The sequence below is a fragment of the Hylaeus anthracinus genome, unplaced genomic scaffold (genome assembly GCF_026225885.1).
Source record: "Hylaeus anthracinus isolate JK02 unplaced genomic scaffold, UHH_iyHylAnth1.0_haploid 27323, whole genome shotgun sequence".
NCBI lineage: Eukaryota > Metazoa > Arthropoda > Insecta > Hymenoptera > Colletidae > Hylaeus > Hylaeus anthracinus.
Genome location: NW_026535130.1, coordinates 1 through 19,107, shown reverse-complemented (window position 1 = coordinate 19,107; position 19,107 = coordinate 1). Strand labels below are relative to the sequence as shown.

Sequence of the window (19,107 nt, the reverse complement as noted above, 5' to 3'; positions counted from 1 at the left end):
CACGACCAAACCTAAAACACGAGACGAATATACATCGCGCGTCGATCGAAGATACGAGTCGTTCTCGGTTCCAAGTTCGATGGTACGCCAGCCGAATTCCAGCACCGAATTCGAGTAAATGGAACGACCTTTTACGCTCTCGATTTCGCGTCGTTTATGGTAGCTCGATTAGCAGTGCACGTTTGTGTAATCATAGAACGATCAATCTACGATTAGCGAACCTGTTCCGCAGGTTCTCCGCCGCTTACTGGATCGGGCATCGTTAGGATCGTCGTGCTGGACGTCAACGATCACAGTCCGGAATTCACGAGGCAGGAATACAAGGCGACGGTCACCGAGCACTCGGCTTCCGGTACGTGGGTCGCCAAGGTCCACGCCACGGACAAAGACGAGGGCCTCAACGCGAAAATCAGGTGAGCAACACGCGATCCTGATCGATCGCTACCGAACGATGTCTTTGCGAATATCTCGCGAATCCTACGAATACTTCGCAGGTATAGCTTGGTGAGAGAAAACCTGGAACGGTTTAGCGCGGACCCTGACACGGGAGAAGTGTTCACGCTGGTACCCCTGGATCGAGAAGAAACGGCGGTGTACCATCTGACCTTGGTGGCTCAGGACTCCAGCCCTACGGAACCGCGAGCCTCGGTCGTGAATCTGACCATCCTCGTGAAGGATGTGAACGACAACGATCCCAGGTTCTCCAGTTCCATATACACGGCGTATGTGCCGGGTGCTACCAAACCAGGTAAGCTGGGTGTCGTTAGCGTGGCTTTAAGGGGGCATTCGAAAGTTCTGGAAAATCTACTCGTACGAAAATATTCGTCGCGTCCCGTCTACTACGGTGGATTCAATTTTACGAAACCTTAACGGAGATAACTACTCGCACATCCGATGTTTAATATCTTCGTGTACCTTGTACAAAATCTCATACACGGACACCGAAAAATTCGTATACCTATTCAAATCGAACATAAACACGGCTAACAAAGTCCTAAAGCGCCGATAATTTAAGTTGACGCATTCACGCCGGCGTGGTGCGCGCTATCTAGGTAAACACGCGTGCGTGAGCCACCGGTGGTGCGCGCCGGGGTGAACCTGTGTAACGCACACGGATAAGACAGAAACTTGAATGTAAACACGCCGCTGATTGTGGCGTCGCTTCCTTTAAAGGTGATTTCGTATTCGGCGCGAAAGCCGTGGACGACGACGACGGCGAGAACTCTCGGATCGTCTATCGTCTCCAGGGAATGGACGCCGAGAGATTCGCGATCGACTCGAACAGCGGCGTGATAAGAGCGACGCAGGAGTTGGCCAACGACGGGACCACGTACCACCTGCAAATACAGGCGTCCGATTGCGGCGCGATACCCCGATCCAACACCGCGGACTTGGTGATACATCTGAGGGAGAGGCAGCTGTTCCCCAGCTTTTGTCGAACCATGAACACGACGTTCACGCTGCCCGAGGACGTGACCGAGGGCAGACCCATCACTACCCTGAACGCTACCACGCCGAAACACGGCGCTGCGAGCAATCTAGTCTACGGAATGGCTGGCGGAAACGTCGGGGACGCGCTCAAGATCGATCCTCACACCGGAGAGGTTTGTTTTTACAGTAAAACTCTCCGGAAATGCACAAGTAGAGACATTTGTGCATTTATGGAGACTTTACTGTATTTTGATAAATCCTTGTGACTAGACCGCGGATCTTTACGCATTCATAGGAAATTTTTAATTATTTCAATATATATATATATATATATATATACGGGCATAACGCATTATAAAATTGACACAATAAAGCAAATAGTAAACAAACATAGTTGACAGTTGACAAATACACAAATATACATAAATATTAACAAACAATGTAAACGAAGGTAACGCAGATGAATCGCGGGATTACCTATAAAATTTGAAGTTTTAAAGTTTTAAGTAAGAAACTACGAAATTGCAGTATGCAAGAATGTTAAGAGATATCGAAAATAAAGTTCGTATCGTAATATTCGCCGGAGATTAATTCCCGCCTAAGGTCGATTTTTGTAGATACGTTCGAAAAGATTCGACCAAGTCCCTGAGTCCCCGACCAAGGTCTCTAAAGTTAAGAGCGAGCTCGTTTCCAGGTATCAGTCGCGGCCGGCTTCGATTACGAGACCGCGCCGTACTACGAAGCTTGGATCGAGGTGCGCGATTCGGACATTCCACCTCTGAGAAGCGTCGTTCAGCTCCTCGTCAACGTCACCGACGCCAACGACAACGCGCCCATCATGGAAGCCTCCATCTACAACGCCACGGTTCCCGAGAACGAAGATCCACCTTTGTTCGTCGCCAAAGTATACGCCAAGGATCGCGACTCTGGCGAAAACGGGCAGGTGTCTTACTATTTGGTGAACGACTTCACGGAGACGTTCATCATCGACTCGGACACGGGGAATATTAGCACGAATGCGATGCTGGATCGCGAGGAGGTGAGATGTTTAAGAGAATCAGCACGGAATCTATTCCACGAATTTGAAAATGGTACAGTTAGGTTAATTCATTGCTGGAGATGTCATACTGTTAACTTATAGTGTTATACTTCGAGCGCTGAGATAAATAGTATCATTGCTTGTCTATAATTTGATATATATATATAAAATTATAGACAATTAATAGATAATAGATATAGACATATACAATTATAGATAATTATAGATAAATAGATATAGACAATTATAGATAATTTGATATATATATATAAAATATATATATAAAATTATAGACAAGCAATGATACTATATACATAAGTGTACTATATATATAAGTAATAATATATACATCATATATTCATTAATATATATTCATAAACAAGTCTGTAATTTATAAAGTACATTATCAACACTCCATCGCGCACACATTGTCTCTAGCGCACTCTCTCGACCCTTTCTCGCGTTATCATTTGTTCATTCGTTTATTTAAAGTGCGTAACTTGTACAAAGTTATTACACTACTGCTTACTTAGCTTATTTCCATTCTTCTTATCGTCATCTTACATGACTCCTGCATTGTTTTAATACTGTTTGCAGTATGTCTTACTTCTCATCTATTCGGTACCCTCTAGCTCGGGTACCTCGGGGTTGGTAAGCCCGTACTGTAGCTACGAGCACCGCTACAACCCCTGAGGGCTCTTGTTATCGCGCCTCGATGCGTATCTACATCCGCCGCCACCGAATAACACCCTCTAATCGTCTCGCGTCTCGTCGCAACCCTCGAGTTGTTACAAACCAAGCTTAATACCGCTAAAATTACAGATCGCTTCCTACGAGTTGGTAGTGGAGGCTCGCGACCACGGTCAACCACCCCTGACAGGCACGGCTACCGTACTGGTCACCGTCCTGGACAAGAACGACAACCCGCCTCATTTCACGCGGCTGTTCAGCGTCAACGTGACGGAGAACGCGGAAATCGGCACGTTCGTCATCAGGATAACCACCAGCGACCGTGACATCGGCCAGAACGCCAACGTCACTTACAGTTTCACCGACAATCCTGGTATGAAGTTCTCCATCGACGCTCTGAGCGGCAACGTAACCGTGGCTGGACACTTGGATAGGGAGGAGCAGGACGAGTACTTGCTGAAGGTTGGTAGCAATTGCAAGCCGCACTCTTAACGCGTTGAATGCCATGCACGGGGGTCATCCATTGGTGACAGAGGATAGAATTCGTGAATTGTCGTGAGAATACGAAAATAATTGATAGGAGAAATATTAGAAATTTCTCTACGACAGAGCTCGGCGAGGTCTAGCTGTAGGTAGCCTAGGGGCCGTTTCTCAGGACCTCGCTTGGCCGGGACCTTGCGAACATATCTTTAAGCGGAATTCCAGAGTAACAAGTTGTTCGCGAGGTACCGGTAACGGTGGTACGGTCTTGAACCTCCAGGCAGGTCATTGGCGGGGATTACCGACGAACGACCGAAAAGTGCAGATCTCTCCGAGCTCCGGTCTACGGTTTCTAATTCTCTCGAGCGAAAATCTTAGTCCTGCAGAAATTTCCATGTGAACCAGTCTGGCAGTGAACGTGTTACTCTTGTACCTGTTGTCGTTGAATCAGACTAAAACGAATTACATGTACACAATGTGAACACAGGTGAAGGCAGAAGGCGGAGCGTGGCAAACAGAAACCGCTTTGACTATAACCATCCAAGACCAAAACGATAACGCGCCTGAATTCGAAGAGAACTCGTACCACTTCCACTTCCCAGAGCTGCAGCCAGCCGTGGCACACGTTGGCCAAGTGACCGCGATCGATCGCGACAAGCAGGGACCGAACTCGGTGATATTCTACAGCCTGCTGCAGCCCTCCGACCTGTTCACCGTGGACCCAGCTACGGGCGACGTGTTCAGCAAGAAGACCCTGCGTTACAAGCACACCCATCGGCCCTCCTCGCCAGAGAATCTGTACTCCCTGACGGTGGTCGCCACCGACAACGGCAAGCCGCCCATGTCGTCCAAGACCGTGATCTACGTAGGTGTCGTGGACGCCAACAACAACCCTCCGAAGTTCGAGCAACGATCCTACCTCTACCCTGTCCCCGAGAAGTACGGAGTCGGTAAACGCGTGATACAGCTAGTGGCCAAAGACGAGGCCGACTTTGGCGTAAACGCCGAGATCAGCTACCACTTGGCGAACGTAAACGGAAGCAAGTACTTCTCCATCGACGAAACCACGGGATGGATCTACGTTCGCAAGAGTCTGGCCAACGTCGCGGTCGGGACGACGTTCCTGCTGACCGCTCGGGCGATCGACAAGGGCGTGCCACCTCAGAAGGACGAGGTTTCGTTGAGCTTGGTGATATCCGGGGAGAACAAACACTCTCCTACCTTCGCCGCGGTTAGCTACCAAGTTCGTGTGCCCGAGAACGAGCCTGTAAACACCACCATCCTGACAGTCAGCGCCACCGATGGCGATCACGGCCCTAACGGAATGATCAGGTACAAGATCTCCGCTGGAAACGAGAGGAACGAATTCTTCGTTCATTACATAACCGGGGCGGTGACCATACTCGAGCCCCTGGATTACGACCTGGTGCAGGAGTACAGGCTGAACATCACCGCCACGGATCTGGGCTTCGAGCCCAAGCAGGCTGTCGCTACCTTGACTGTGAACGTGTCCGACATCAACGACAATCCCCCGACGTTCGACAAGAAAGTCTACGAAGCCTTCTTGCCCGAGAACTCGCCGCCAGATAGCTTCGTCTACAAGGTACGTTGCCATTTTCGTAGTCGAAGTCTTTCACGAGACCGCAGGGCCTGTACAAGTAACTTGTTGTAGTAAACTCTCCGTAAATGCATAAAGTCGGAACTGAACTAGTACGTTTACGGTATACTTCGTGCATTATCTAAATTATTTTTTTAAATCAATAAATTGCAAAAGATATACGAATTTATAAATTACGCGTGTACGTGTGTAATTAACACACCTGTTTTCTCGGCGTTCGAACTCCTGGGCTCCCCAAGGGGTATTACACCCCCAAGTAACGGGGATAGTTTTAGTGCATTTATGGAGACTTTACTGTTGCTACGTTCGGACCTACGTACGTAGTTTGTACCTACGTGGTCATGCAAAGAATGCAACGCAAGAAGTTAGAGGTTGACATAAGACGATACGAGTGTTACATAGAAGAAAACACAATAAAAGTGAAACCCTACGATAACATTTGTGAAAACTTTCAGGTGATCGCTCAGGACATTGACTCTCCCAAATACGCCGTGGTGCAGTACAATATCCTAGGTGGAACAGGCAAGGAGCACTTCCGTATTCGCGAGGACACAGGCGAAATCTACTCCCTGATCAGCTTCGATTACGAGGAGGCCAACGAGTACACGCTGGACATAGTCGCCGCGAATCCCGACTCGAACCCTCAGATGGTCGGTTTCACGACGGTCCAGGTGCACATCACGGGCGTCAACGAGTATTACCCCAAGTTCATTCAGCCGGTGTTCCACATGGACGTGTCGGAGAGCGCCGAAGTGGGCACCTCCGTCGGCCTGGTCCAGGCTACCGACCAGGACGCCGGAGAGGACGGACGAGTTTACTATCTCTTCGTCGGTTCGTCCAACGATCGCGGCTTCTCCATCGGCTCGGAGACAGGAATAATTCGCGTGTCGCGCAGGCTGGATCGCGAAACGCAGAACAGAGTGGTGCTGACGGTGATGACGAAGAACGGGGGCGGGATACGCGGCAACGACACCGACGAGGCCCAAGTTATAGTGTCGATCCAGGACGGGAACGATCCACCGGAGTTCTTGCAGAGCGCTTACGACGCCACGATCTCTGAAGGCGCCGCTCACGGGACTCGCGTGCTCACCGTGAGGGCCGTCGACAAGGACATCAGACCGCAGAACAACCAGTTCTCTTACTCGATCATCGGCGGTAACATCGGTCAGGCGTTCAAAGTCGATCCGCAGACAGGTGACATCGAGACCGCCAAGCAGCTGGACCGCGAAACGATTCCCGTGTACGATCTGACGATCGGCGCCATCGACACGGGCTCTCCTCCTCAAACTGGCACGGCTGTCGTTCACATCGAGCTCCTGGACGTGAACGACAACGGCCCCGTCTTCGATCCACCCGAAGTGATCGGCTACGTGAACGAAAACGAACCCGCTGGTACTGTTGTGATGACCCTCAGCGCCACCGATCCCGATCTCCCGCCAAACGGAGCACCCTTCTCGTACAGGCTGGTCGGTGCCAGGCAGGGCGACGTCGTCACCCTGGACAAACACACCGGTGTCCTGAGGACCACCAGGAGCTTGGACAGGGAGGCTATGCCTCAACTGGATCTCGTGGTTGGTACTACGTATTTAGAATTAATACGGGACTATGAAAACTTCTCCGAGACATACCTGTGTATTATAGGGCCCAACTAAGAGGCAACGATTTTGATTAACTTTTTACAGAATGATGATACCGTTAACAGATCTAAGACACGTTTTTAGTAGCGACGATTCAGATTAAAGGGGCGACAAAAATCGTCAAAGTATTGTTATTTAATAAGTATTATTATTTAATAAGTATTATTTAATATTCATCTTATAAGAAATATATAGCGTGTAATAGCATTTGTAAATAAACAGTTCGTCGTTGTAATATCTAAGTGTTAGTCCGCCTGTCTAATTCAAACGTGGATTTTTCCGCAGATCGAAGTAGAGGACTCGGGAGTGCCGCGAATGAGAAGCGAGCATACGATAACCGTGATCGTTACGGACCAGAACGACAGCCCATCGTCGCCCAGATCGGTGCACGTGATAGTTCATTCCTTCAACGAGCAGATCCCACTGGGTAAGATCGCCGACGTACACCCCAACGATCCAGACATCACTGGCAGCTATTCCTGCAAGATACTTCAAGGCGCCAACGCGAAAATTCTAAGCATTCCCACCGCCTGTGATCTTCACACGAGGAAAATAACTCCAGGTTAGCGTTTAGGCTTACAGCCTCGATTCAATGATGGACAAAAAGATCCTAGACTTCGAATAAATCCGAAGTTCACCGATGTGTTTCTCTCGTTTCCTTCTTTGGAAAATGGTCGACGAAAGAAACGAGACTTTAGATTTATTCGAAGCCTACGGTTTTGTTCGTCACTGCCTCGATTAAACTCTATCGGGGGAGGACCATAGGAGAAAGAGCCTTAAAATTCTTTGTCGCAGGAATCGGCTACTCCCTGAGCGTTTCTGGCAACGACGGTCGACACCCTAACGTTGTATCGAAAGTCACCGTGGAGTTCCTCGTCTTCACCAACACCACCATCGAGAACAGCGTGACTCTGCAAGTCTCCAAGCTGACCGCGAAAGATTTTTTAAGCCAAAGCTACCGCGCCCTATTGGACCTCTTGCAAGAAGTAATCGACGCGGGGGATACTCTGAAGATCTTCAGTCTCGGAGAGAACGCGTCCGACTTGAATATTCACCTGGCAGTGGAGTCGCCTCAAGGTAATTCTCGCTTACCGACTCTTATCCGAGTCAATCCGATTCACACCGTTAGAAACTTTCGATACTGTTGGGTTTTTACTTTGAAATAATTACGCGAACGCGTGATTTACAGTACAGACCGCAAATAATAACTATTACATTTTATTAAACGCTACGAAGAAGAACGAAACAGAAAACTTATATCTTTGTAGAAAATTGTGTACGTAAACTTTGAAATTAAAATCACGATAAGTTCTTTTTCTACTTTACGTTCAATATCATTTGGGTAGCAAAGACGAAAGTGTAGCCGAGGTAGTTAAAACCACGGTTATCACGCTTCGGACTTGAATTCGATTCTCGTTGAATGTAAACAAATCTTTTGTTCGTCCCTAAACGCAGGAATATTCCTTTGTTCCCGCAGGATATCGTAGCAAGTACGAGGTCACCGAATTACTGAACCGTAATCGCGACAAAATTCGATCGCTCCTGGATGGAACAACGTTCACGGTCGGTTACTCGCCGTGCAAGCACATTCCCTGCGAGAACGGTGGCACTTGCAGCGACAAATTGGTCATCTACGACGACGCCAGGATCACAGACAGTCAGGCGTTGATCCTCACGTCGCCGAGGATGATGCACGAGATGACCTGCAAGTGTCGCGAGGCCTTCACTGGCGAGAGGTGCGAGAGAAGGCAAGACCCTTGCTCTCCGAACCCCTGTCTACTGGTGAGTAGTTACAATCACTTTTTAATTACATTTAGATATTCTTAACTACTTTAGATTTGAGACACCTTTTAATTACTTTTAGGTATTCTTAACTACTTTAGATCTGAGACGTCTTTGAATTACTTTCTGGGCAGTTATAAGTAGTTATTAAAATCGAATTTCTCAGTAATTGAGAATATAAGGTATTGCATAACTAAAAACAAAGTGATCAAGAATTACTTAAACTACCTTCTAACTACCTTCTAATTCGAAAGTAATTATTCCAAAGTGTAACGAATGCAAAAGTAATCGTTACTTTACAACTCTGATCTACACCTACACGTTGGATGTAAAAACGTTATTCATTTCCACTACATTCTCGTCAATGATCTCTGATATGTTATTTACAGGGAGGACAATGTCGTCGATTGGGGTACGATTTCCAGTGCACCTGTCCGATCGATCGCGAAGGGAAGCTGTGCGAGCTGGAGAGAGGCGATGCCTGCGCGAGCAATCCGTGCCGGAACGGTGGCTCGTGCAGAAAGAGCCCCGACAGCTTCAGTTTCTTCTGCCTGTGTCGCGCTGGCTACAGAGGAAACCACTGCGAGGCGGTCACCGATTCCTGCAGACCGAATCCTTGCCTGTACGGAGGATTGTGCGTGGGAGAGAAACCTGGGTACGTCGAGCCAGTGGTGCACTGCAAGTTTATCACTGTTCAGATCAGCTTCTATGTAACTTCTATAGCGAGAGGAAGCGTTAGCTACATTTGAATTTTTTTCTCTGGAACTATTCATCCTATCGACCTGTTCTTTTTTTTTTTTTTTCATTTTAATCGGGAAGGATTACTCTTCCTGAATATATTTTTACTTGGAGCGGATCTGATTTTTGCGATATTAAAAATTATAAATGAATGTTCATTTTACAAATACCACCTCGAGGTCACGTTTTTAAAAATCCGAAAAAATGATCATTTCATTCCTTGAAGTTTTCTCTATTCATTTGGACTCGAATGTCAGCAAATACCTACTCTACCGAAGCTTCCAGAAACCTCAGCAGCCCCGAATTTCTTTTCAGGTACAGATGCAGCTGCCCCGAAGGTCGGTACGGGAGACACTGCGAGAGATCGACGTTCGGCTTCGAGGAGTTATCCTACATGGCCTTCCCAGCTCTGGACTCGAACACGAACGACATAACGATCGTGTTCGCGACAACGAAACCGGACGCACTGTTGCTGTACAACTACGCCCCGCAGGCGGGAGGACGTTCGGACTTCGTGGTGCTAGAGCTGGTGAACGGGAGGGTGGTGTTCTCGTACGGCGGTGCGAGGAGCGCCATCACGTCGATCACTATCAAGACGGAGCTGTCCGTGTCCAACGGGGAATGGAGGAAAGTGACGGCGACCAGGAACGGAAGGGTCGTGTCTTTGAGCGTTTCCGTGTGCAGGGAACACGGGGACATTTGCGACGACTGTAGGCCTGGCGATGGCACCTGCTACGCGGATGACGTGGGACCAACTGGGTCAGTACGATACTTTCGTTAGATGTCTTTCGTTGGACAAAGCAAAAGCTAACAAGTCCTCGATCACGGATTCAACGACAGTGATTGAGAACCGATTTACTAGAATGCAGGATAGGCAAAACTAATTTATCATTAACGCAAAATAAATCTCATAGCTCGGCGATCGATGCAATCAAACGCAAAACGTGTCCGTACTCGCTTCTGTTTGATTACGTTTAAAAGTAAAAAACGAAACCGCGATGGTTTTCAACCATGAAACAGGGAAACGGTAGCTCTGTCTGAATATCTCTATGCTTCTAACGTATTTGAATCCAAACGAGAACCAAAGATTCTGTAGAAAAGCGACGTACGTCGACGTAGAACGACTCCGAAGAGCGAGCTAATCAGCGTAATTCATTTCCACAGTACTCTGAATTTCAACAACAACCCGCTCCTAGTGGGAGGACTCGAGAACGCGGATCCAGTGCTCGAGAGGCCGGGACAAGTGCACTCGGACGACTTTGTCGGGTGCGTGCATTCCGTCTCTATAAACGGCAGAGCCCTGAACTTGTCCAATCCATTGGCGTCGCGTGGCGTCAAGTCGACGTGCGCCAGATCGAACAAGAATCCCTGTCTAAGGGACGCGAAGGACTCCGTCTCCGTCTGCGGAGCCAACGTCAAGTGCTACGACAAGTGGCACCAAGTCTCCTGCCAGTGCGGTTCCCTGAACGCGCCTAATTGCGAGGGCGCGCTGGAACCTGTTACCCTGAGCGATGGCGGTTACGTCGAATTCAAGGTACGCGAGATGTTTACAGATGTTTTATCGACACTTGGAGCACCAAAGTAATTAAACCTAAAGAAACATTGGGTATCGTAGATTTGCTGCGTGAAATCTAATGGCGAATGAGAGTCACCTCTCGCGTGCAAATAATAATCGAGTGTTAATAATAATAATAATGATAAATTTGTAAGCTCCTCTATGATTGAGAAAGTTTAGAATAAGACCGTTTCGCACAGATTTCAGAAAAGCACAGAAGGATGCAACTGTTGGAATACTTGTACGGAGGCTCGACGGTGTGGCAGAAGAATCGAACGACACGAGCCGTCAGCGAGGACACCAACTTCATAACCACCTCCTCTCTGTTCAAAACAATGGGGATAATATTCAGAACGGTGAAGCCCGACGGTATTCTCATATACGCGGCGACCAACAAACACTTTACATCCGTGGAGGTAAGAAGCTCCTAGGAGCTTCTAGAAAGCTTTTAGCGGAGAATAGTCTAAATTGTATTAGGTTGTTCCAAAAGTTTCTTTCGTGACTTGCATTCAGTTATTTTATGTGTTTGTAGCGTTTATATAAATAGACAACCTAATTTCTTAGATGTTAATATTGTAACAGTAATGGAGCAGAATACGGAATTCAATAATGTAACATTAGACATGGAATATAATGTACAGAGTTGCGAGGAATTAATTACTTTTTCAATTAATTTCCGTCTTTAGTTGACAATAAATTACAAACAATGTACATTGCATGTACAATGTACAATGTATGTACATATTATATAATATACAATGTACAATGCATGTACATACAATGTACATTGTACATTAAATTAATTATTTAATTAAAAAATCATAATTGATTACAATTCAAACCCTGGTTATGTGTCTACGAGATTACTCATTAATGAAATGGAAGAAACTTTTGCGACGACCTAATATTGTGATATATATATTGTGAAAATTCGCTTGAAAAATCTGTACGGCCCGTCTGTGGTAAAATTAGAAAATATCGATATCGTTTTCCACAAAATCGATGCAATTAATTTAAATCGAACGTTTCTAGCTTCGCAACGGGCAACTGTTCTACGCGTCCCTTCTGGGATCTCCCGTGAACATGTCCGCGAGCATCGAAGGAAGCCTAGCGGACGGCCGCTGGCACAACCTGACCCTGCACTCCTACTTCCGAGGGCTGAGGCTGTTCATCGACGGGATCCAGACTGGCGAGGAACTCGACTCCGCGGGCGTCCACGATTTCCTCGACCCGTACCTGTCCGTCTTGTCGATCGGCGGAGTTAGCCAAGACCTGTACTACACTCACAGCGCTGGCGCTAGGAGTTTCGAGGGTTGTCTGGCTAACTTCACCATCAACAACGAGATCCAGCCCTTCAATGGTTCCGGATCGATCTTCAAGGACGTGTTGTACCACGGAAAAGTGAACACCGGGTGTAGAGGACCGATCGGAATCAGCGCCGCGGCCACGGCCGATCCTCTGAGCATCGGGATCACTTTGGTCATAGTTTTCTTCGTGATCCTATTGATAGCGATTCTAGTTAGCTTCATCGTGTTCCGTCTGAGACGACAGAACAAGGAGAAGTCCGCGCCGTCGGTGGTCAACAAAAACACCAACGCCATAATGACCGGGAACCCGCTGGTGGGGACAGGAAACGACAACCTGATGTCTCGCCACGAGAACACCTACATCTCTGACACCTCCGACTTACGCGGAGTGGGGCACATGGGCCCAGAATTGATCTCGAAAAAGTACAAAGAACGGGAGATCAACTCGACGTCCGAGCATCGGCCGCAGAGACCCGACATCATCGAAAGGGAAGTGACCAAGTCGCCACCCATCAGGGACGAGCATCCGCCTCTCCCCCCGCCTGCACAATCCTCGTTGCACTCCCACGAGCACAATCCGGAGCCCGACATGCCCGAGCACTACGATCTGGAGAACGCGAGCTCCATCGCTCCCAGCGACATCGATATCGTCTACCACTACAAAGGCTATCGCGACGGCATGCGGAAATACAAAGCCACGCCTCCGCCTATCAGCAACTACGCCAATCATCACAAGCACGCGAGCCAACAGCACAGACACGCTGGACCGTTCCCGCCGCGAGCTCTACCGCCGCCGAATGTCAGTCAACCGACGGGACCGACCCAGAAGCTGCTCCAGAGCACGCCGTTGGCGAGATTATCGCCCAGCAGCGAGCTGTCCGCTCAACAACCGAGAATACTGACGCTCCACGACATCAGCGGCAAACCGTTGCAGAGCGCGCTCCTAGCGACCACGTCCTCTTCGGGAGGAGTAGGCAAGGACGCCTTGAACTCCAACAGCGAGAGGAGCTTGAACTCGCCCATCATGAGTCAGCTGTCTGGATCGACGGCCAGTCGGAAGGCGCCCCAATCGAACAACGAGAACTCGGTGAACAACGTCTCCTCGGGCCCCATGGGCCTCACTGCAGAGGAGATCGAGAGACTGAACTCTAGACCGAGGACATCGAGCCTGGTGTCGACCTTGGACGCCGTGAGCTCGTCCAGCGAAGCCAGAGGACCGCCTACGCACGGTCCTCTGCATCTTCACAGACGACACACGCCGCCCGTCGAGAGGCTCGAGCGAAGAAACTCGTCGACCACCGACGAAAGTGGCAACGATAGCTTCACCTGCTCGGAGTACGACAACACCTCCCTGGTGGGAGATAAACGGTCCGATAACCCTTTCGCGAAGCAAGACGACGAGGAGGTGAACCAACGGAGCAACGAGTCCTCGCAAACCACGAAACCTCCCCTTCCACCCAACGTCAACTACGACGCGTTCGACAGCTCCTTTCGCGGCTCTCTGAGCACCTTGGTAGCCTCCGACGACGATCTGTCGACGCACATGGGAGGACTGTACAGGCCCTCGAACAACGGATCGCCGTCGACGACCACCACCGCTCTCAGTTGGGACTACCTGCTCAACTGGGGCCTGAACTTCGATAGCCTGGTCGGTGTGTTCATCGATATCGCTGAACTGCCCGATAGCGCAAGTCGCGTGCCAAGTACGCTTAGGCTACCAGCCAGCATACCCAAGCCATCCGAGGAGTACGTTTGAACGGTGTTTTAGCGTTAGAGATCATTCGAATCGTGGTTCGAGACTTTTTAGGGTGACAGGGTTTCGGGAGACAGAGAACGAAGAGGGAACAGGCAAGTTTGCTATCTGAATAATAGAGAAGGGAGATATTGGGATATTAAGTTAGAGAAAATTCAGTGCAGCTGGGTGATCCGTTCGAGACTCTTTCGTCTAGGTAAACGAAATCTTTCGGGAGACGGAAACCCCGGAGTAATTAATTAGCCCTTGAAAGAAGACGGAGCTACCAAAGGTGCGGGAAAGCTAAACGATGCGACAGCCTCGAGCGGCCAGTTGATCACACTCCGACTTGGATGATGAACGTCTTCCAACGTCGGTGCATTAAAAGTGTATTTAATCGACCGAAAGAAGACTCGCGATTCCGTGAGAAACGATTAATAGAACTTCGATTGCCGATACAGTGACGCGAACCAATAGACGTTGTTAGACTCGTAAGCGAATCGTTACGTTCTCCTGTGCGTCCGGGGACCGAGAACGTAACCTGTCTTGCCATAACGATAGAACCTTCGAGGACGATCGGTTTGTCGAATTCGTTCGCTGCGTCGGAACGATTGTGCATTTGTAAATAATCCGCGATTCGTTCGAACGAAACGAGACTCTCGCGATAGGGATAAATCTAAGCGGACTTTTCATCGAATCTTAACGAATTTATGCCAACAAGTGCTCCCGCGCCGTTCAACCCCCTATCGCATGAATTATTCATTCACCTTCCGCGTGAACAAATCTCTTCGTTATTTATGCGTTCGATCCTCCAATTAACGCGTTGGCTGGCGAACTAACGAAAATTACGAACCAGTGGAAATTTCTACGAAGTTGAATCGTGTCTCGAGACGTTTGGCTTGGTATTCAATTTTTCACCGATCGAGTTAATTTATTTGATTCGTTAATGAAAAGCGTTGTAGCTGTACTTTATTATATAAAGAGTACAGGATGTACAAATAGCGGTCTATCCAAAACCCAATCGTTCGGCTCGTGAATTGAATCACCCACCGAACGAGACGTCGATCGATAAAACTATTTTGAAATCGAAACCAAACGGCTCAAATACTCTATTTTCGATAAAAATGACACCCATTTCTGGCTGACGTGGCAACCAACGCGTTAAACGATGAACGAAAACAATCGTATACATACAATGCAACGGGGGAGGGGGCTTACTTGTCCGGTAAATATTGCACGACTGTATTGCGAGCAATTATAAATAATTATTAAATACCAACGTCTGTAAATAAAGTACTTTTAAAGCTCTGTGCCAGATAATCTCGATACAGCCGCGCAATAACGAACGAACGGACACGATATTTAGAATCGTACCAGCGTTTTCGCGGCAGTCGCGTCGCGACGACTGCAACCGCTCGTTCGACGTTCTCGTAAAGTCAGCGGAGTATCGTCGATGGTCGTCGAAATCGCGACGCGTACCGTCGGCAAAACGCGTTTCCTGTATCGTATAGTATTTCGTCGGGAACGTCGAACGGAGCGCGACCGCCAGACTGATTTCTTCCGTGACTCGAAGTGCTATCGTAGACTACCTGTTCACCATCGATCGTCTAAATTTTGTAAATTACGGGTAAATCGTTGTGTAAATATCGTACGCCTGGTCTGTACAAAGTGCGTGAATGAGTGTGCGTGTAACACCTAATCATCGATCGTATTAGCAATAAACAAAACATTTGTAAAAAAAAAAAAAATAATAATTACTGTATTTTGAATTTCCATTGCTCCCATCCACGCTCGAGGCGATTTTTAACCGACTTCGAAGAGGAGGAGGTTGATCGATTCGACAGTATACAGGGTGTCCCAAAAGTCGGGGAGGAGCCGGAAATGGGGGGTAGCTGAGACGATTCTGAACAACAATTTCCTTTGCAAAAATGTCGGATGAGGCTTCGTTAAGGAGATATTAAGAGAATACCCCGACCAATCAGAGCGCGCGTAGACCGTTGGAGCGGCCGCGGTAGCGAAGGCTACGCGCTGAGCGGCCGCGTCCAATGTCCTTCGATGCACGTCGAGTCACTTGTTCGCGTACAAGCGCTGCCGCCTAGCACATAGCCTTCGCTACCGCGGCCGCTCCAACGGTCTACGCGCGCTCTGATTGGTCGGGGTTTTCGCTTAATATCTCCTTAACGAAGCCCCCACCGACATTTTTGCAAAGGAAATTGTTGTTCAGAATCGTCTCAGCTACCCCCCATTTTCGGCTCCTCCCCGACTTTTGGGACACCCTGTATACATATTTGTCCAAATTGAACGACAAGTTCGATGTTTCCAAATAAATTTCTCGCTATAAATGTACACAAGTGGAAAGTTTATTTATGTACATGTTTGCAACGAAGCATTTATTCGGAGACGTGACAGCGACTATTCAATTTAGACAAATTAAAAGACACGGATGATCGACCGTGTCTAATAACATAATAATCTTCGAGATAGAATTCTATTAAACTTCGGACTGCTTTGAACTCGCTTCGAGTCCCCTATCGATACGATGTTTTGTCTCGGCGAAACGACAGGCTGTCAATGAAATGACCGTTGAATTTACAGATGCACCGATAATATATATCTCCGAGAAATAACTATAAACAAGGAAGAGAACTCGTCGTGCGTAATTCGATTCGTTAGTGAAATAAATTTTTGATCGTTTAGCATGTCCAGATAATGATATCTTCATTCCCGTCGTACGACGAAGAGCTCTTGAACAGCGCCTATGCGAACATAAGTCTGATCGCCGACAAAGCCTGGACCTTCGACGCGGGAAACCCGTTTCGAAAGTTGAATCGCTCTTTGTGGATTCAGGTAAAGTTCCCGCGGCCTTTCCAGTCCTTTCGACCAAACAAACACGAACAATTTACGTTTATTGCTATCTCAACCGTGCCAGTTATCCTAAAATCGATACTCGGATTACCGTCGCGTGACGACGATTTTAGAATAATAAAAAAGAACGATGTTATTCCACGGCAGAACTGTAAGCTGACTGCAAAGTACAAGGAAAACGGTAGCTATCGACCGAGGCGCGTTCGCGACGTAATACCGGACTCGCGTTTGGCAACTTATGACGATTACGAGTACAACGAGGAACACGAGGGCCCTTACAGACAGCACGACAATGCGACGTCCGTTCCTCAGCCTAATTTCTGTTGGACGGAAGTCACCGAGCCCTGGATGCTGCCCGAGGTGGAGGAACGTTTCGCCTGGTTAATTGCTGGCGGGGCGCGAGCCAATCGTGAATTGTTAGCATCTCAACGTAAACGTTAAGCCGGCGACTGGACTTGCAACAGAACGCTGTAATGTAACTGCTCGGCACGAATTTTACGGTTCGACAGCAACGTTACATTACAAGGTCCTTTTTGGAATCACGAATGCTCGCTTCGAACTCTCGGCTGAATTCTCTCTCGATGCTTACCTACACTCGGTTCAGTGAAAAGTAGACGATCAAAGAGGTTCGTCGAAAAACCGACAGACCAGTCCGTCCAGACTAAGCGAATGCTCGCGTTACATTACAATGTTCTGTTGCAAGTCAGTCGCCGGCTTTAGCGGATGCTTCCGAGATGGGCAAAATTCTTATCTGCTATTACTCGAATACAAATTTTGCCCATCTCTATTCCATAGTCCCGTGTATTCGACGGACCTGTGTTAACCTATCCGCGGGGGAATTGATCTTGCTAAGCTCAGCGGTAAGGCTGCCAGATCCTGAGGACCTATCGAACACGGGCCACGGTTTCGAGATGCGTTGGGAGGACTCTGCGCAGAGTCAACGCAACACGCGGATGTCTAGCCCGATGAGGAAGAGCCACGAATCCAGAACCGAGTCGCGACTAACCAAGGAAACCAATCTGATCGGTAATAAACTCACCGAGGAATGCAGGGTGTCCCAGAATTAGTGTAAGAATCGGAAATGAGGGGTAGATGAGACGATTCTGAAGGACACTTTTCCTTTGCAAAAATGTCGGATGGTCCTTCGTTTTTGAATTATTTTTTTTATACAATCCTGGCTCGAGCATATGCTTCCGCGGCTGAGCGCGCGCTACTCTGGCGCTGCGATTAGTCGCTGGTTTCTCGTTAATAATTCAAAAGCCACCATCCGACATTTTTTCGAAGGAAATCGTGATTCGGAATCGTCTCAGCTACCCCCGATTTCTGGTTGTTACACTAATTCTGGGACAGATTGTTCTCATTAATCGAAAAACGATATCCTTCAAGAGCCAGATCCAGACCAAAAATTCGTCTGCTACGGGCATCGACGTTACACCATCGAGAATCCCATGGAGATGCAGCTGCACGTTCGCGTGACCAGCGAGGCGGTTCGTAACCTGTGGAAGTCCGGTACAAGCCAGCAACAGTTCCCCCAACAGAGGATGTCCTCGCATCAGACAGCTACGAATCAACGCGAGCAAAGTTGGCAGAGCAAGGACCGTCAACAGCAATTCTATTACACGCTTCAGTATCGACCTTTGATACTGAGAACAGAATACCAGGCTGCGCGAACGGAGACCTACGGAATCCCCAGGAAACACCTGTCGCCGGTCCTCAGCCCGGAAGTGCCAGAGTTCTTTCCGAAAGTACCGCTGACACGGTTCACCGGCAACAAGGAGCAAACCAACAACCGTATGCGCTACTTCCCATCGTTGAACGAGAGAAGCTACCAGAACGAACTGTTCCCTTACAACAGGACCCACGAAAACGCTGGGGCTTTGTATCAGGTTATTAGTAATGCTTTTACTGGGTGTACATTAACGGTGTTCGATATTGCCGCCCACACCAACAACTACCAAACCTGTTCAGACAGTAGATATCCAGCCTGGTGCTATGATTTTCCTCCGCGTAAACACAAAGTTGGAAATTACGTACTCGTCGGTGCAAAGAAAAAACACTTTTTCAACCATTTCAGCTTTTGACGCGATGAAACCTACTCAGACAGTTTGTACATTAACGATATTGTATACGGTTGCCGCCCCTACTAGAAGCTACCACGAACCTACTCGGACAGTATGTACGTTAATGGTATTCAATATTGCCACTCCCCACCAACAACTACCCCAAATCTATT

General features: G+C 48.2%; 2 protein-coding genes across 2 annotated transcripts; both read left to right on the top strand.

The window, feature by feature from the left end:
* Positions 1 to 232: 232 nt before the first annotated feature.
* On the top strand, positions 233 to 15,838 carry LOC128893290 (cadherin-related tumor suppressor-like; the record flags this gene model as incomplete). The annotated part of the gene is made up of 15 exons (XM_054154144.1): positions 233 to 413; positions 495 to 748; positions 1,174 to 1,604; positions 2,126 to 2,470; positions 3,293 to 3,622; positions 4,128 to 5,243; positions 5,714 to 6,829; positions 7,181 to 7,457; positions 7,691 to 7,972; positions 8,373 to 8,677; positions 9,067 to 9,332; positions 9,731 to 10,174; positions 10,580 to 10,949; positions 11,171 to 11,386; positions 12,003 to 15,838. Coding segments are annotated over 15 exons (7,964 nt in total), but the record flags the coding sequence as incomplete, so codon positions are not given.
* Positions 15,839 to 16,377: 539 nt separating this feature from the next.
* Positions 16,378 to 18,955, top strand: LOC128893289 (uncharacterized). The gene is made up of 4 exons (XM_054154143.1): positions 16,378 to 16,856; positions 17,022 to 17,290; positions 17,728 to 17,900; positions 18,261 to 18,955. Exons 1-4 carry the CDS (start codon positions 16,719 to 16,721, stop codon positions 18,953 to 18,955), a joined length of 1,275 nt encoding a protein of 424 aa, XP_054010118.1. The 5' UTR covers positions 16,378 to 16,718.
* The last annotated feature ends 152 nt before the right edge of the window (positions 18,956 to 19,107 follow it).

Excerpts from the sequence above, each read along its gene's own strand:
- LOC128893289 (XM_054154143.1), top strand. The coding sequence starts at position 16,719 with ATGATATCTTCATTCCCGTCGTACGACGAAGAGCTCTTGAACAGCGCC. Across the intron at positions 17,291-17,727 it reads GCGCGAGCCAATCGTGAATT|CTCAGCGGTAAGGCTGCCAG; the intron begins GTTAGCATCTCA and ends GATCTTGCTAAG. Across the intron at positions 17,901-18,260 it reads CAAGGAAACCAATCTGATCG|AGCCAGATCCAGACCAAAAA; the intron begins GTAATAAACTCA and ends ATATCCTTCAAG.